The sequence below is a fragment of the Carassius carassius genome, chromosome 17 (assembly GCF_963082965.1).
Source record: "Carassius carassius chromosome 17, fCarCar2.1, whole genome shotgun sequence".
In the NCBI taxonomy this organism is placed as follows: Eukaryota; Metazoa; Chordata; class Actinopteri; order Cypriniformes; family Cyprinidae; genus Carassius; species Carassius carassius.
Window position 1 is genome coordinate 14,631,582 of NC_081771.1, and position 19,652 is coordinate 14,651,233.

The 19,652-nt window shown below is 36.8% G+C and overlaps 1 protein-coding gene and 2 long non-coding RNA genes across 4 annotated transcripts in view; 1 reads left to right on the forward strand and 2 right to left on the reverse strand.

The window, feature by feature from the left end:
- Positions 1-19,652, reverse strand: part of LOC132161174 (uncharacterized) — a 410,674-nt gene that overhangs the window by 328,916 nt on the left and 62,106 nt on the right. The gene's annotated exons all lie outside the window — the stretch shown is intronic.
- LOC132160531 (uncharacterized) lies at positions 7,508-8,826 on the reverse strand. Its single transcript, XR_009438031.1, has 2 exons — positions 8,428-8,826; positions 7,508-7,896 (listed from the first exon to the last, which is right to left on the reverse strand). It is a non-coding gene; the product is annotated as an uncharacterized LOC132160531 (long non-coding RNA).
- ak4 (adenylate kinase 4) lies at positions 9,751-15,268 on the forward strand. Of its 2 annotated transcripts, none has more exons than XM_059571009.1 (6): positions 9,751-9,916; positions 10,143-10,301; positions 11,471-11,590; positions 12,320-12,492; positions 14,385-14,503; positions 14,647-15,268. In XM_059571009.1, the coding sequence occupies exons 2-6, from the start codon at positions 10,160-10,162 to the stop codon at positions 14,771-14,773; spliced, it is 681 nt and encodes a 226-aa protein (XP_059426992.1). In that variant the 5' UTR covers positions 9,751-9,916; positions 10,143-10,159; the 3' UTR covers positions 14,774-15,268. The 2 variants fall into 2 exon arrangements, with proteins under 2 accessions (XP_059426992.1, XP_059426993.1); XM_059571010.1 differs by having other exon boundaries at positions 9,752-9,912.

The following is a 19,652-nucleotide window of genomic DNA, read 5'->3' on the forward strand; positions in this document are numbered from 1 at the left end:
ATGACCTGGCCTCCACAGTCACCGGACCTGAACCCAATCGAGATGGTTTGGGGTGAGCTGGACCGCAGACCGAAGGCAAAAGGGCCAACAAGTGCTCTCGGGGAACTCCTTCAAGACTGTATATAATTCCACATGTGTTAATTCATAGTTTTGATGCCTTCAGTGTGAATCTACAATTTTCATAGTCATGAAAATAAAGAAAACTCTTTGAATGAGAAGGTGTGTCCAAACTTTTGATCTATAAAATCTAACCTATATCTAATAATAAAACAGTAGATTAATAAATAATAACTTTATTCATAAATAATTTAGACTACAGAAAAAATATATATTAATGAACTATTACATTTCATTACGAGGTTTTTTTCTTTTTGTCCATAAAGTCATAAACCTAACTCCATAAAGCAGCTGTGTCCGTTTTACAGGTAGCCCGCAGTCTCTGTGTTTTAGAATAGATATCAGCAAACCACAAAGACCTCTCTGGAAGGACTTTAAGACCAAGAGGTTTAAGCCTGCCACGAGGGAGGGACTTCCCGTCCTCACCATCAGTTGTCAGAAACTGTGGGCTGCAGTTTCACAAGAGGGCTGCAGAGCACACTGGTAGAAATGTGGCAGATCAATAAGTTCAACAGTTCGGGTAGTCATATGAAACAGTATTAGACTGTATGTACTGGAGTGTTGGATGTTAAGGGTGGCATTGGGGTTGTCCAATAGGGGGCGGTGACGTACCATGTTTGTGGGATGTAGCAGTGTTAAAAGCAGAGAAGAACATGCCGTGTGGTGTGTGCTTGTGTGTGTATATTGCTGGCTACAGAGATGAGTCCTAATAAAGAGAGACCATTCTGAAGTTCTGTTGTTTATGAGTTTTCCCTTGGAATCTACGATACAACATATGGCGACGAGGATGAAAGTCAGAACTGTGGAGCAGCAGGTTGCCAAGTTTAACGGGGTGAGCTGAGGAAAGTTAATCACTATCACCTGGAGTACTGACTGAACTGAACTATGGCTGGTATGCTGGGATCCGTTACACCGTTTGACAATAAGTCACAATCATGGGAGGAGTATTGTGAAATATTGAATCATTTTTTTCGTGGCAAATGATGTGGAGGAACCAGAGAAAAAACGAGCCATATTGTTGAGCTGTGTCGGAGCTCAGACATATACACTGATGAGGAATTTACTGAGTCCTGAGAAACCGGGATCAAAACGTTTTGAGGATCTGGTGAGTTTGCTGAAAAATCACTTTAATCCAAAGCCCAGTGAAATTGTTCAACGGTGGAAGTTTAATTCACGTAACAGACACTGTGATGAAAGCATAGTAGAATATGTGGCCGAACTGAGGAAGCTGGCACAAGATTGCAATTTTGGAGACACACTCACTGTTATGCTGAGAGACAGATTAGTGTGTGGTGTTAATGATGACAGCATACAACGGAGATTACTGGCTGAGGATGGACTGACGTTTGAGACAGCGCTAAGGAAAGCTCAGGCAATTGAAGCTGCTAATAAGGATATGGCTGATTTGCATAAAGGAAGTCGAATGGGTACTACTGTTTTCAAGATGGACACAAGAGAAAAAAGTAAGTCAAGTTTTACAGGACTGTGCTATCGATGTGGTGGAAGTAATCATGGGCCCAAAGACTGTAGATTTGCCAATGAAAAGTGTTATAATTGTGGTAAAATTGGACATGTGAGAAGAGTGTGTAGAATGGAACCACAAGAAAAGGCTGTTGATAAAGACAAGAAATTTTGGAAATGGGGGAGAGGAAATCAATCAAAGAGGGCTAATTATCTTCAAGAAGAGGAGGAAGATCAATCTGAAGACGTTTTCACCATGTATAGTATAGAGACACCACAGCCCCATGTACCCCCCATGACACAGACACTGGTTGTAAATGAATGCCCTGTAAAGTTTAAAATTGACACTGGATGTAGCGTGACTGTCTTATCACAGATGGAGTATGGCAAATTAGAAGCTAAGAAAAACTTGCCTAAACTTAAAACAAGCTCTCTCAGTTTAAAAACATACACCGGACAGTCAGTGCACGTTCTGGGTACCATCAAGGTTAAAGTCAAACACAAAGGGCTTATCAAAGAACTCACAGCAGTGGTGGTAGCAGGATCTGGGCCTAATTTACTGGGAAGATCATGGCTCACAGAGCTGGAACTCAGCTGGGAAAAAGTGACAAAAATTAAAGACAGTTCAGAGTTGTTACAAGATATCCTAAGGAAACATGAAATGGTTTTCAAAGAGGAACTGGGAACATTAAAAGGAGCCACTGCTAAGATTTATGTACCAAGTAATGCAAAGCCTCATTTTTTTAAGTCAAGGTCACTACCTTTTGCTATGAGAGAGAAAGTTGAAGTCGAACTGGATCATCTGATTAAAGATCATATTATAGAGCCTGTGAAATTTTCAGAGTGGGCAGCACCTGTTGTGCCTGTTTCAAAACCAGATGGGTCAGTAAGACTTTGTGGAGATTACAGAGTAACCATTAACAGAGAGTCGTCACTGGAGCAGTATCCCATTCCTCGGATGGAGGACATGTTTGCAGTTTTAGCTGGAGGTGAAAAATTCAGCAAGTTAGATATGAGTCATGCATATCAACAGATTCTGTTGGATAAGACATCACAGCCGTATGTGACCGTGAATACACATAAAGGGTTGTTCACGTACACCAGATTACCTTTTGGAGTTAGTTCCAGTCCAGCAATCTTCCAGAGGACCATGGAAGGAGTCCTGAAAAATATTCCGAAGGTCACTGTATATCTGGATGATATCTTGCTGACAGGACGAGATGATCAGGAGCATTTGAGGACACTGGATAAAGTGTTGCAGCGGCTGGAGGAGTATGGTTTGAGGTTGAAAAGGGGAAAGTGTAAATTCTTGGAAAAGGAAGTAATTTTCCTGGGACACAAAGTGGATGCCACTGGTATTCATCCAGTTCCCGAAAAAATTAAAGCAGTTCAAGAGGCACCAAGACCAACATCAGTAACAGAGCTGAAAGCCTATTTAGGACTGTTGAATTTTTATAACCGATTTCTGCCAAACCTCTCAACACTGCTGGCTCCATTACACCTGCTTTTGAAGAAGGAAGTCCCCTGGTGTTGGAAAGAGGAACAAGAGGAAGCCTTTAAAAAATCCAAAGAACTACTGCAGTCTAACCGTGTGTTAATCCACTATGATGAGGAAAAAGATCTAGTACTTTCTTGTGATGCCTCAGCATACGGTGTGGGAGCCGTGTTATCTCATCGGATGGCAGATGGAACGGAGAGACCCATTGGGTTTGTATCACGAACACTTACAGTAGCAGAAAAAAACTACTCGCAGCTGGAGAAGGAGGGTTTAGCTGTAGTGTTCGGGGTCAAGAAATTCCATAAATATCTGTATGGCCGTAAGTTTGTGATCTGTACAGACCATAAGCCTTTACTAAGTTTACTGAATGAACTCAAAGCTGTGCCACAGATGGTCTCTCAAAGAATTATGAGATGGGCAGTGATGTTGGGGGCATATGAGTATGTCATGTCTTACAGAGCTGGCAAGGACAATGGAAATGCCGATGCCCTCAGTCGTCTTCCGGTGCCAGAGATTCCAGAGAAAGAATCAAAGGAGGATTATGTTTTAATGCTGGACAGCATTATTAGTCCTTTGACGACATCTGAACAAATCAAGCATTGGACAAGTCGAGATCCTGTCCTTTCTAGAGTCCGTGAGTATGTTCTTAAAGGTTGGCCTAATCACAGTAATCTAAATGAGTTTGCCCCTTATAAACAGAGACAACAAGAGCTTAGTGTTCAAGACGGGTGTGTGCTGTGGGGAGCCCGCATCATCATTCCAGAACAAGGACGTTCGGGGTTGCTGAAACAGCTACATCAATCTCACCCAGGTATGTCGAGGATGAAAGGCCTGGCGCGGAGTTACTTGTGGTGGCCAAATTTAGATGCGGACATTGAGGCCAGAGTAAAAGATTGTACTGTGTGTCAAGAACAGAGAAAAGCCCCTGGGAGTGCACCACTCCATCCATGGGAGTGGCCACGACAGCCATGGAGAAGAGTGCATATGGACTATGCTGGTCCATTCCTGGGGAAGATGTTTTTAATCTTAGTCGATGCCCATTCTAAGTGGATTGAGGCCTATCCCGTAAATTCAGCAACAACAGCGACTACTCTTGAGTGCCTCAGAAAGAGTTTCAGTACCCATGGCATTCCTGAAATGATGGTGTCTGATAATGCTCAATGCTTTGTAAGTGAAGCAAGCAAAGAATTTATGTCTAAGAATGGAATAACACATGTTACTTCAGCCCCGTATCATCCATCATCTAATGGTCTGGCTGAGCGGGCAGTTCAAACTTTTAAGGATCTCATGAAAAAAAGTTCTGGTACCACTGTGGATACCCAGTTGCATAGAGCATTGTTCAGTTATCGTATTACACCCCAGTCTACCACGGGATTGTCGCCTGCCGAAATGATGATGGGGAGGAAATTGCGGTGCACCTTAGACAAAATACACCCCGACTTCACCAGCAAAATTGAATTGAAACAAGTAGTTCAAAAAGAGCAACATGACCAACATGCAAAATCTCGCTATTTTGAAGTAGGAGATATGGTGTATACTAGGAATTTTGGATATGGACCAAAATGGGTGCAGGGAGTAATTCAGGATATCACAGGACCTGTATCCTATAAAGTAGCGATAGGAAGTGCCCAAGTAGTGCGACGTCATGTTGATCAATTATTCAGTCGACAACAAAAAGAGATGCTGACTAAAGACTTTGAAGATGCCTTGTGTGTTCAACCTTATGAGACTGATGTTGTGTCAATGGATGCTGATATTCAAATGCCAGAATCACTCAGTACGTCGACAACATTTGAATCAATTCCAACTGTAGATAACTGGGAGCCTGAGAGTTTGAAATCTGGATGTCAAAGCAATCAACTGCCAGATTTACCCAGTGCTCAAAGAATGCCTGAATTGACTCAAAGCCCAGCTAGACGGGAGCCCGAGAGTGCACTTTCTGGATGTCTACGACGGTCAGTAAGAGAGAGGAAACCACCAGCATATCTTAAAGACTTTGTGACATAAAATGCATAACCACTAGCATATTATAAAGACTTTGTGACATCATTTTTTTTTTTTGCATTAAGAAATGTTATGAGTTGAATGATGTAAAAAAAAAAAAAAAAAAAAAAAAAAAAAATCACTTTACAGTTGTTCTAAAAGATTTGGTGCCTTGAAGGAAGGATGGATGGCCTCTGAGTTAAGTGGAGGGGAAATGTTGTATGTTAAGGGTGGCATTGGGGTTGTCCAATAGGGGGCGGTGACGTACCATGTTTGTGGGATGTAGCAGTGTTAAAAGCAGAGAAGAACATGCCGTGTGGCGTGTGCTTGTGTGTGTATATTGCTGGCTACAGAGATGAGTCCTAATAAAGAGAGACCATTCTGAAGTTCTGTTGTTTATGAGTTTTCCCTTGGAATCTACGATACAACAGGAGTTTGATATGTTTTAAGAGTAAAATGATAAGTACATAATATAAATACAATTTTGTCTATACAAACGTTGCCATTTGAGATATGTCATGATTATTTGCACCATTACAAATTTATGTCAAATATGCGTTGATATATGTTGATAATGATACTCAAATAAATGTTTGTCCAGTTGGAAACCCCTATCTTTGGATGAGTCATAGGCTATAATTTGTCCGTGATGAGTCTACGTGCAGCACGGCCATAAGCAGTCATCTTAAAGCTATGATGCGTTTTTCATCTGAGGAAATACAGAAATTCAGCAGTGGCTGGGAACAAACAAATATTTAGATAAGAGGATTTCCCAAATACATGTAAACATCAAACTGAAAACGACCCAGCTCTTCAGATGAGAAAACTTTTTTTTTTCTGAAACTTTTTTAAACATACAGTTGTATTATTGTATATTCATGTAATCACAACATTACCACTTAATCATCTTGCTGAATGATTCTAAAAATGTTCAGATGACTCAGAGTTAAAAGGGGTGGTGTAACATGGGGCAAGTGACAGAGTATAATGCCTGGGTCTGTTTTATTAACAGTATGGGTACATTTCATTAATTATGTATAAAAAGGAAGAATACATACTATATATTTTAAACTTACATGGTGTGTATCCAAATGTTTTGAACATAATAAAATGTTTTCAATAACTCTATTTAAAATGTATGCATTAGGCTATATAAGCTTTGATATATATATTATATATAACAATTATTTAATATAATGTTCTAGAACTGAAAAATTACAATTCTTTCTCTGCTGAAACAATTTTAAATGACATTTTGAGATTTTCAGAGACTCCGAATGTTTTAGGTTTTGGACATCCAAGTCTTTCCCTTCATGGCTTTTAAATGTATAACATCACAAATCTGTCCAAATTTATAGACACAGAAAAAGCAGATATTATTTTTAAAACTTTTATTTGAGTGGTTTTCAAAGCGTTTTATGTAAGTAAACATCTTTTCATTTTTTTTATTTTTTATGTAGAACAAGTTGCCCTAAAACAATTGTTATTGTATGTAGAAGGATTGGAAATCTTTTCCCATGTCTACTAATATTTACACAATTTGAATAATAAATAAGGATGCTGTAAAGCTAATGTAGTAACTTTTTGTAGTCTTTGAAAAACATAGAAACTAAAGTGTGTGCAAAGTTTGATTATAAGTGTACATTTGAAAAGGACATTTCTGTGCCAAAAACATTTAAACAGATAATTCCTTAATTAAATTAAACAGATAAATAATTCATATTTATACCAGTATGCATAAAATACAAATCACCTTCATGAACTAAAAATAAAATAGAAATAAAACTATTTATTATAACAAATGTTACAGAGAACACATAGAAGAAAGCGTAGAAAACATTAGCTGAAATGGTTTTTTTAATTTTAAATCCAGATGTCTACAGGAAAAACATGAGTGAAATGTAAGTAATCTATTTTAAAGTGTGTGTGTTTTTTTAATCATTCCCCCAAAAATGTCAAAATAAATTTCAAAAACGTTTTGCTAGATCCTAGGAGGATATTTAAACTGACTGTACTGAACACAGGAACCATAATATGCATTCTTTCATATAGAAAATTAGAAGGCACCAAACAGTTTGATACAGTTTATTATATTTAAAAATGATTCAGTACAGGTTTCTCTGCATTTAACTTTATTGTTTAGCTGGGTTTCTCATTTTATTTATCTATTTACCTTTTTCACCTGTAAAAAAAAAATATTTTTGTGAGGCTAGATGTCAAGATGGCAGCCATCCTTCAGTTATCACAGTACTGTACCTTTAAGATGGACAGCATCAGCACTGTGATAACTGAACCAGGGCAGCCTGTAAAATCAAGCAGAGCCAGGGCTGTCGTTCTTCACACATCTTCTTGTCCATGTTCACTCTGGGATATCAACTTTGACTTCAAATATCAATATGTGATGTTTACGGTATTCAAGATATAACAATATATATATAAATAAATGAGTAGATGCAAATATTTTATTATTAAACAACTTGTACAAAGCAGAAATTATAATATCATTATTGGACTCCATGCCATATTTTCATTGGATACAACGCATTAGATGTCAAATCCCTATCTGACAGCAGGAGATTCGATACCTTCGTTTTGAGTTTTAATTATTCATACTGTGACGACACACTTGTTATGGTAACTCTGACTCCACCTTTTATAATCTGTTCTTGGCTTGGGTCCTCCCACACCATCCCAAAGGCCCCGCCCACAACATCCCCGCCCTCCGTGTGAATCTCTTCTTGTAAACAACTCCATCAGCGCGTCGTGTTTGCCATCTCAGGACAGTGGAAACGCCTGCCAAATTATGGCAAAACATCTGCTTAATATTCCTTTAGCGGCTGTTTCGGGGAAAAAGGAAGAAATTCATTTCAGTGGGTTAAAACGGGAATACATAAGCGGTTATAGTGTGTTGCGACTTCTTATAGAAAACCGTTAAAGGTTGATAAAAGTGCAATTTTAAATAAAAAGCTTTATGATAGGAACATTCGGGCAATATCATTTATACGTGAAACTCCACATGAATACAATACGTGTTTGAGCAACAAGCCTGTTAGAACGTCATGAGGTCTATAATCAATTATAAATAAGTTATTATACGAAACGGCATTACATGATATACGTCATATAATATCACAACAACTATTGTAAATATTCTGCGTCTATAACAGTTGCTTGACTTGCTGAATAGATTGGTTTATTTGTCTGATATTTTTGTGCTGTACTGATGCGCGCTAACGCCCAACAGCGCGCGCACACACCCCTCTCATGGCAAAAACAAACACCACATACTTCAAACGTAGAAACATTAATATAATAATACCATCACAGGTAGACATATGTACTGTCTTACCAACTGCAAAAGTACTTACCTGCATTTTCGACGCTGAACTCCCTTGTTTACGTGAATATTTTTAATGACGCAGCAAGTCTTACAGCGAACAACGTGATTGTCGCCATTTTTTGTTGTTATTGAAATCTTCAAGCCATGTGACAATAAAATAACACGCTTCCGGGTCCCGACGCTCAAAGTTCACCACTTTCTTTAGTGCAGAATGACTCCTATCAGGTTTAAAAAGTCGACCGATTTTGACATTGCATAGCCGAGGTGAACTGCGTTTAATATGTCTTATCTTCTGACGCCACCGTAAGGCACCTCGGAAATAAATATTTGCCATGTGGATTATAGCTGACTATATCGGGGGGTTTACCCTTTTTGTCTCCAGGGCCAGCTATGTAAAATATTTCCTGAGGATTTTTTTTGATGTAACGATGACATAACAGCTTGTTTTTAAACTTTTTATTGACAGATACAAGTGTCAATAGAATTTTTTTTTAACCGATTAGTTTTGTGATTCTAGGCGTCGGTCCATGTTATTCAATAATAACAACAGCTTGTCGTTGAAGTGATAAATTAAAATATGAAATATGTCACTTTACATCAAAGTTGTTTTGTGTGTGTTTTAGTATTTAAGAAAATGTATTATTTTGTTACCGTTTTAGATGATTTTATGATTTTGCAGCCCGATTTGCGCACATACATCACAGTCAACAAGCTTACCATGTCCTAAATCAAATCAGACAGGGACAATATCACACCAGTTTTGCCTATGTGTTAACAGTTTGTAGCATGTGAAGAGAATAATAGCGTGTTCCAAATGATAATGCGCACTTTTACTGTAGCCTAGTATATTATCCTGTAGTGTTTGAAATTTCTTTAAGGTTATTTTGTCAGATAAAATCTGAAATATGATAAGAGTTTAAACGTTTTTATGTTAAATGTGTGCATCATTCGGTCATTTGAAATGCGTTTCTTTAAATAAAATGGGACATACTGTGCACAAGTGCGCAAATTGGGACGCACTAAAAAGGTTCCATTTTCTTCTGGAAAGAAGCTCCTGCAAAATAATAGCCATGTCTCTGACTCTCCGAAAAAACATATTATGAAACTGAAAGTTGGATATATGTCAGCAAACCTACCATAACAGTAAATCTGTCATTATTTATCACTTAATTGTAAATATATATATTAGCCTATATTACAAAATATTTTGCTTGTACTGTTTAGGATCTGTATGTAGTGCGCTGCAGCTAAATACTACAACGACCAGACTCCAATGCGGTGACGTTTCGGCTTGTGCATATTTTTCCAACAGGAGATGCTGTACCAGAGGCTTTTAAAATAGGGCGTTTATTTTTCTCCTCCGTTCATTTGCAGAGAGGAGGCGCTCACGTCCACATAAAGAGCGAGCAGTAGGTGGTGCGTCAGCGAAAGGCTGCTCAGGTTTAGTGAACAGTGACAACGGGCTCCAATTTCACCGTGGAAATAAGAGTTTAATAGTACAGTATTCTGTTGGGTAGGTAAGTTTGTTTGTTGTTTTTGACCTATAACTTTTAAAGTCGCTTCGTTTTGTATGAATTGTTTGATGTTACAGGTCCCCACCCCTCATTCTGCACTGCAGATCTGTTAACAGAGCTGTAAAAACTGAATTGTAATGCAAACGCGCACTACGTCGCGTACTGCATTAAATAAGTGCACGAGTTGCATGATTTCACGTGTAATGCTGGACTCGTTTGTTGTAAACAGGGCAGTTCAGTGTGAAAATGTCCAAGTTATTCCGGGCTGTTATCATGGGTCCACCAGGCTCGGGGAAGGGGACCATATCGGAGAGGATCGCGCACAGTTTCGGCCTTAAACATTTATCCAGCGGAGACTTCGTTCGAGAAAACATCGCTGCGAAAACTGGTGCGTGCTCTTCAAAAATGTGCAAACTTTCCTTGACGCTGGTTAGCTTTGGAAAGCCTGTCGATGCTAACAAATGCTAGATAGGCATCTCGCTAGGTTTTGAGACACGGCCACTGTTGAACAAGGGGTTCGTTGATCATATGAAGGGGCGTAACCACTGTTGTGCTTTACATGTTAAGATTAAGAGTTTATCGATTTTTTTTACTTCAACATTTGGTCCTTCCAGTTTGGAATATGTGGTTAATAATAACCTAGGGCGTCATGATGTGTGAGTTCATGTGAGGTAAAAATGCCTTAAAAAGTTGCCATGCTGGCAAGATGCTACTCCACATTTCTGTTTTATTGCACTGTTGCTATGCTCACCTCCTTTATTATTTTCATGCGAATCAACATATTGTATACTAATTAATTAACACATTACTTAGAGTAGACTTTTTATTCATGCTCAGTCAAGTTATCATAGTTGGCAAATCCTTTTAGTATAAAGCCTTAGATTAAAAAAGAATGTAGCTTTTTTAAGAGAAAATTATGACTTCGGTAAATTTTTGCATTAACACATTTTTCCCATTCTAAATTTATTTGTGCATTAGACTTTGAAAGCCAAATAAATACACTGATAATCAATAGTTGTAAGGTTGTAATTTGTGTAGTGACATTTGGACCCTTATCATATTTTATTCTTTTTATGCTTGTAGATAAAATTCTAAATAGAATTATTGGGTGTCAGTGTCTCAAAACTCTCATGTGACTGTTCCGATCTATTACATGTGCATCTTAATAATACAAATCATCACAATTAAAAGAACCGAAGACTTAAACTTCTTCAGTCTGAATTTATTTAATACACGAGTTTCACAATTTGAGCTGAATTACTGAAATAAATGAACTTTTCCAGGACATTATAATTTACTGAAATGCACCTGTATATGATTAACACTCTAGTTGCTGGTTAAAATCATATGATTAGTAATTGATTAGTCTCAGTTAAAGTTTATGTGTGCATTTTAAATAGGAACATAAGTAGAAAAAAATATATTAAAATCTTATTAGCTTCCATTCTTGAAGAAACGTCATAGAAAGCAGCTTATTAAAGATATGTGTACTGTAAAGCCATAAGGTTTGATGATTAGTATGGAAGATGTGTGTTCCATTCATTGTCTTTTCTGCAGAGGCTGGTGTTCAAGCTAAGACGTATATAAAAAAAGGATTGCTGGTTCCAGACCATGTCATGACACGTCTAATGCTGCCTAGATTGGAGGAGATGACCAAATACAGCTGGTTGTTGGATGGTATGGTGGTAAATCCCATTTAATACTTGATCTTTTTGCTACAATATTTTTTATTTGTTGAAGACTTAGCTAAAGCTTAATCTCTTTAGGGGAACTTTGTGAGGGAACTTTCATTTCTTCATTCAACAGAAACTCAAAACAGTCTGTAGTGTTAGGAACTAGGAGTATTGAAAATGTCTTATCTTTTATTGCCTATTTCCATTTGAACTATAACTGATTACCGATTTGTGAGACAAGACAGTCAAGATGTAACAGATGCTAGCTTAGAAAGGCCAAGCTCCTAAAATAGAAAGATAGGATATCAAACATTGACTGAAAAGATGTGCAGCGTGACCTACAAAACAGGTTTAAATATTCTTGCTACATGGAGTAAAACTAGTGATCCTTTACTGCAGGACTTTAAACATTAAAAATGAAACTGCAAAGACTAATCCTAAAGCTTAATATTGAAGTAGACTAACAGAAAATTAACTACACTCAGTTATAAATAATGAAAGTAAAACAGTGTTATACCCTGCAAAAAATAAGGATGTAAAATTGCAACACTGACATTTATGTATAGTTGCGAAACTACACATTGCAACTAAAGTGACATTTTAAAATAATATTTTATAACCGAAAGCTAATATTGTAAAATGTTATAATCAAATAAGAAAGGAAATGTAATTACTCATGTGAATAATCCATTTTGGCCTGTATTTGAAGTCATCTTGTGCACTCCCCTTCCAGGTTTCCCTCGAACACTAGCTCAGGCTGAAGCCCTGAACAGTGCCTGTGATCTGGATGTAGCCATCAATCTCAACATTCCTTTGGAAACGCTGAAGGAAAGGCTGCGACATCGATGGATACATCCACCCAGTGGCAGAGTGTACAACATGTGCTTCAATCCTCCCCGCGTCCAGGTAAACATTTTATTCTTTCAGCTAACTTTGGCAAGATTCTCCCAAAGTTACAAAACATTTTTTGAGTAACGGTAACAGAATGTCTTTTCAAAGTTATCTGGGTTTAAATAATATATTCAAAATGCTAGCATAAAAATTTTATTTATACATTGATCATGGATTTTTTTCTGAACAGTCAGAAACCATTCAAAATTAACTTTGCTATAATGTTGTCAAAAATATAAAATGGAATGTTCCCTTAACTTTCATATAACCAAGAAAAAACCTTTTAAAAACATTTTGAAAAATTAAAATGACAGTTAGCAAAACAATTTTAAGAACATAATTTTTGTTAACTGAGTACGTGGCAACATTAACATAGGCAACATAGGTTCTCTTATATCATTGTTTCTGCAAAAAACAAAACAAAACTCATTCCTATTCCTGGTTTCTAAGGAGCAAACATTTTGATGCAATGGAAAATACATTGTAAATGTATTGAAATGCAGAAATACATTGTAAAACCTTGTAACCTGCAACTGTTACAGAAAATGCTTCTGCATAGCAGACCCCTGAACCAGCTAATAAAGTTCTTTGAAATTACTTCAAAATTACAACCAGGTGTTTTGAAGCAGGGTTGGATCTAAACTCTGGCTGATAAAAACATCACAGTAATCCATGTTTCCACTTCCAGTCCATTAATTAACGTTCAGTGATGTAAAAGACTGGGTGTTTGTAATAAACTAATTAAGATGTTTTAATTAACTTCAAACCATTGCTTCAGAGCTAAAAGAAAAATATAAATCCTCTATCCATAATATTTCATAAGTAATAAGTGAAAGTTGTGACATTTGCCAAGTATGGTAGCCCATACTCAGAATTGGTGCTCTGCATTTAACCCACCCAAGTGCACACACACAGCAGTGAGAAGTGAACACACTGTGAACACCCACCCGGAGCAGTGGGCAGCTATAGATCCAGCGCCCGGGGAGCAACTGGGGGTTCAGTGCCTTGCTTAAGGGCAATTCAGCCATGGGTATTATGGTGGTTCAGTACCTTGCTCAAGGGCACTTCAGCCATGGGTATTGAGGGTGGAAGAGAGCGCTGTTCATTCACTCCCCACCACCTACAACTCCTGCCAGCACCGAGACTTAAACCAGCAACCTTCGGGTAACTAGTCCGGCTCTCTAATCATTAGGCCACAGCTGCCCCGAAGTCTTGTTTGAATCGGGGAGAAATATGCATGGGTCATTCTCCTTTTCACAAGTGAAAACAGCCCAAAAAACAATTCAAAACAAATATGTTGGTGGGTGAGAGGACAACAGGGATGATGTTTCTGCACTGGAGGAAACTATATTATGGATTATGGACCAGTATTTTATCCAGAAGTGATGGTTTAAAGTTAAGTTGCCGTTTGTTTCTTACAAACATGCACTGCAATTAAATGAATTACTTGTGGATTATTGCGATTGTTTTTATCAGCTCTTTGAACCCTCATTCTGGAAGTGAAATCTCAGTGCAGATAATCCATTGGTTAGCAACCGATGTAATGCTAAACTTCTCCAAATCTTTTCTGATGAAGACATAAATTCATCTACATCTTAAATGGTCTGAGGGTGATCACATTGAGCAAATTTTCAGATTTGGGTGAACTATTCCTTTAACTGCACCCTACTGACATTAAAAAATACTATCCTATGCGTTTACTGTTATTATACATTACACATCTTTCTTGTAGCTTGTTCTTTTCTGGGCAATGTATGAAACTTTGTATTGCTAGCGTTACGTTATTGCCTTCTTATGATTAATCATTTGTTGCATTCCTCATTTGTAAATTGCTTTGGATAAAAGAATAAATGTAAACATACACAATCAAATCATAACAGTTTTGCTAATATCTGTTGTGTTTACAGGGGATAGATGACATCACAGGAGAGCCATTGATTCAACAGGAGGATGACAGACCAGAAGCCCTGGTGGCCAGACTGAGACACTACAAAGATGTTGCCAAACCTGTCATAGACTTTTATAAGTAAGCTCATAACTCATAGGAATGACCTCACATTTTGAGTCTCACCAAATCTCAACCAGTGTGCTTGTAATGTTTTTCTGTAACTCTGATTCAAAAACATTGTGCCCCCGTTTAATAAAAAGCATTGTAATTCTATGTTAAAGGGCTAAAGGCATCCTGTACACATTCTCGGACACAGAGACAGATCTGATCTGGCCGAACATCAGCACACTTCTCAGCACAAAGATCCCCACCATCCAGTCAGATGCTCGATGTGCTTCAACTCACTGAGGGAATCATCTGTCAGTCTCAAATCAAAGACAACAGGGTGGCCTCCTCTCAGAGGAATAATTGATTGACCACATTTGGTTTCCAAAGATTCCATGCATTTTTATCGTCACAACTGTCCATTTGTAGTATAGTATTATTCATTGTGCTACCTTTGATTATTTCAGTTCCTGAAAAGTTTTCATACATTTGAAGAACTTGTTATCTCCTTCTAGCATTTGCTGGAATCTGGGAATCAGTCGGGGTAAAATTCAACTTATATTTTACAAGTACAATAGTTCTTAAAGTGTAAATGGTTCCTACATTTCAACACGAAATGCACAAATTTTATATAGATGTGATTAAATCGCATATGATTAGTGAAGGGTAGACGCATGTGACCTTAGGTAAGTGAATGAGACACTGAACTCTTCAAGCATTCCAGTGAGATTTAATTATTTCTGAATGGGCTTTACTTTATATCATCTCTGTCTGTGATGTTTACCTTTCTTATATATTTCATAGCAGTGTTACCATTCTTCTATATACCATAAAAAAATGCTATAATTATTTTTATGTGTTTTACAAGCTCTGTAATCCAAATATGCCCGATAGGCCCTATTGTGAAGACCAGGCCTTATTCTTTGAACTACATTGATAGGATGTTTAACTGTGTTAAAAATCAAACCAATATATGAGTAACACTTTTAGCAATGGCAATATTTAAGTATAATGTGATAAAACAATACTATACCATATCAGATATTCTTTAAACACTGACTTCTTTCGTAAATACTGTTCAGCATTGCATTTTAAAAAGCTATATCTGGGAGAGCCATTGATAGAAAAGATGGGGTTAACTGTGACTATTCATTCAGAACAACAGCGATGGTTTTGTTTTTTATCCTGAAGATTAAAGCACAGACTTGATCAAAAACCACAGATTAAATTACAATTAGATTAAAAATGTTTTACCCTGGAACAAGCTGAAGGAGTGGTAGGAACACATGACTTTATAGTTATCAGCCTATCTTAATTTCTCTCTGTTTATTTTTCTTTTATTCTTTCTTGCTTCCTGTTCTCTCCTATTTTCTGTTTCAGTCTATGTCAGTCTTACATATCAGACGAGACGGAAGAAAACACTCAAAATATCACCTTCTTGTTGTGCAATACCACTAACAACTGTACAAGAATTTACATGCTTGAGCTTTACTTTTTTCCAAAGAAAATAAACGTATTTTCGCAGAAATTTTTAATGTAGTCTTTTGGTTGAAAAGTTGAAAAATTGAATCCCTATTATTAATTTTAATAGGAATTTGTCTTTGGACCTCCACAAGTGGTATAATACACATAAAAACGTATGCACAACACACAAAAACAATGCACATAACATAATAATAATAACGTTAATTAAAATTAACCGCTAATGTCAACAATTCAGTAAACGAATTGATAATGGAACACACACATAGGCCCTATATATATGTACAGCCAAAATATATGTAATGATTATTTATTATTATTGTTATCTTTCTGCAGATTAAAACGTCTTACGTGGCATCTGCCCAGTTTTTAGGAAGGTTGTCCTCTAGGGGTGGGATGCTCTGGCCGGGGGCTGGGCGTATATGTGTAATAACGTGTAAAAATCCTACTATGGCGAAGGCTTGTCTCATGACTATTAATAATGTAAAATAACACACGCTCCCAATTGGACGTTTCAGGACGTTTGCCGCTCAACGTCACCATCATCTAATTAATATTCAGGAGCTCAGTCTCGGCCATAGTAGCGCTTTATTATTATGTATATGGCACAGACCATCTGCGTCTGTAGTCTGTGCGCGGATCACGGAAGTCCACAATATGACACACAGCTAAAATATCATCCTTCCCATGGAAAAAAATAAAAATATTCAAGTCTGACTGCTTAATAGCCTGTCGCTTAAAATAAAACTACAACAAATCAGCGATATTTGACTCCAATAAAAAAAATCTTAAATATGAACTGTTACGTGCATATTTTGTACAGTTAGAATAATTACAATAGTTTTTTTTTGTTTGTTTTTTTTAAACAGGTATGTATGTTTGTTAATCTGGATCAAAGTGAGGGTCGACTGTGGATTTGGTTGAAAGGTGTTGATTCGATGATGCTAAAGTAGCTCTTCGTCACTGCTCGAAGAATTTGATCGAGACGAAGCACGATTCGCTGGGACACGCGCCAATCTGACCTTTGACAGCCAGCGGATGACAAATGAAAGGTCAGCGTTTCTGACATCAGCTGGGGGGCATCGGAGAATGAGAGGCAGTGCATCGAAAGGTAGGAGGAAAACACTGGTTATAAACCGCTGTATCTATGTATTATTAGTAGCTGTAGTCATACAGCATTGAATGAGACATCTTCGATGTTACGTAGTGAACTGTTATTAATATATAAACCGTCGTGGCTGTTGTGATGTCATAATCAATCCCGAGGTTGGATTTTTATCCTTTCCTGCATTGCTAAAGAAGTATTACGCTTTATATAGAGCCATAGGTGTTTTATTTAGATGTGGTCTTCATCATGTCATCATCGCTGCAGCTTTATATCGCGTTTGAGAATTTTTATATGACGATAGGCCTGTTTTAAGAAGCAATAACCCGAGCTCGAGTCACGACAAGCAAAGCAGATCAGCTGATCTTGATCGGACGCGTTTCGAGACTGACGCATAGTAGGTGATGGCTTACTAATCATCATCGCTTACTATTATTATTTATTCAGATGAACCGAGATGAGACCGTACTGGAAAATCTAGTTTTAAGATTGTAGATGAATTGGAACATGGTAGATAGTTTTAGATGGTCTAAGATTGGCATATTAGCAGGTGCAAGCCGGTCATTTAGCTGTTTGTCCAGCTAACGTTACCATCGTCCAGAAAAACTACTTGAACATCTTTTTTTAGCTGTTATGGTCTCTTATGTGTTATTATTTTTTTGTATTTGTTACCTATGTATGTATTAATTAATCAATTTATTCATTTATTAATGTATATATGTGTATGTGTGTATTTAGCTGGCTAGCTAGTATTTCCAAGATGCTAATGATCATCTTAGACCAGAGAAAACCAGATAAAGCACAATTTTCCAGCAGGGTAATAATATATATATATGAACAAATGTAGATAGATAGATAGATCTCCAATATAAAATTTTATGGAACATATTTTTAAGTAATATATAATAGCTAGTAAATAAACTAATAAACACATTCAGGGCAAATGAGAAAAAAAATCTGATAACTTACCTAAAGTTGCTAGTTTGTTTTATTCCATACAAGATTACTGTTAGCTTGATCCACTGATAAGCAATGATTAAATCCACTCTTCATTCATTCTGGAAAATGGTAGTAAATGGCACAAAATTATGTGATCTCATCTGATCCATCTTCTCTATGTTTAATAGGAAAACAATCACAAAAATTTGATCAGTGACAAAGAAGGTGTTATATTGTTTGATTGTTTTTAATGTGTAATCTAAAATACGCACAAGGTCAGTTTATGATGGTTTAAAAGGTTAAGGGAAATCCTTTGCACCGTAATGGAGCTGTGCAGAAGGGTATGCTCCCTGCCTCTGTTGCCATGGATGCAATATCACATGTCATGACAGTTTCTGCTTTACATTAGAATGTTTCTCATGAATGATAATGTCACATATTAATCAGCTGAATTTATCCAATGTGAGTTTTAAATTAAATTTAATTTAATTAAATTTATGCATTTATAGCAGACGCTTTTATCCAAAACGACTTACAGTGCATTCAGGCTATCAATTTTTACCTATCATGTTTTAAGCCTATTCTATTTTTTTTACCATCTGCACTGACTCTCTGTTTAAACTATAAGGGTTCCTAAAGGGTTAATACAACCGTAGTAACTTCCTTTTAAGCAAGCTACTACAATTGAAGCTGTAATTATGTTAAAAATTAATCCAAACCCAGCCATGAATCCAAGTCCACGTCACATTTAGCCAACATATTAACCAAGATACTTTGTGGTCTGAGTGTCACCTGAATCACCTACAGTGTGTGAGGCATGTTAGCTTCTGTTAATGGTTTCATAAAATTTGTCTTTTAAACATATTAAAATAAAAAGAGAAAATAATTTCCATCAGTCAAGTTTTGTATAAGGTACTATATCTGCCTCTAGGGTATAGAGTGAGTTTTCTTTTTAAAGACGCTTGCAACATTAGGTGACAGATTATCAGACATTTACAAGTTACGGGCCTTAAAAAAAGATCACAAGATGTGTTAAAAAAACAACCTTGTGTGAGTGTAAAATTAACTCCGACAAGCCTTATGGTTTTCTGTCAAAGCCTGTTTCTGCCAAGAGATTTAAAAAAAAATAAGGATAAAAAGGTAATATGACCTCTTTTTTTATTTGTGAGATATAAACTCAGCATTCAGTTTTTTGTTCTTGCAAATACTGGTTTACATTGCACAATTTAGATTTTTTTTCTCAGAATTCTGAGTTTACATCTCACAATTCAGTTTATATTCCAGAATTCTGAGTTTATCTCACAATTCTATTCTAATTCTATCACAATAAAAAAAAAAAAAATCAGAATTGCAAGGAAAAGTCAGAAAAAAATCCAAATGGTGAGATGCATACTCAGTCCTGGGAATAAAATAGGTGCATTTTTTTTTACCCTGAGGCAGAAGCAAGCTTTTTAATAATAATAAAAAACTGTTGAACAAAACTTGTGTATTGCCTGAGATACAATGATTGCTATTATGGCTGTTGGTGGGGCTAATGTACATATGCTTTCCATTATCTCATTTTATATAGCCTCCTGAAATAACAATATTAACATTCTCTTGACCTTCAAATAGTACCATGGGTTTAAAGCAACATGATCTTATTTTTTTGTCGTT

Bases quoted from the DNA above. Each gene is read 5' to 3' on its own strand.
- ak4 (XM_059571009.1), top strand. From the start codon at position 10,160: ATGTCCAAGTTATTCCGGGCTGTTATCATGGGTCCACCAGGCTCGGGG. The intron at 11,591-12,319 runs GTATGGTGGTAA...CTCCCCTTCCAG, and splicing joins ATACAGCTGGTTGTTGGATG to GTTTCCCTCGAACACTAGCT. The intron at 14,504-14,646 runs GTAAGCTCATAA...TCTATGTTAAAG, and splicing joins CCTGTCATAGACTTTTATAA to GGCTAAAGGCATCCTGTACA.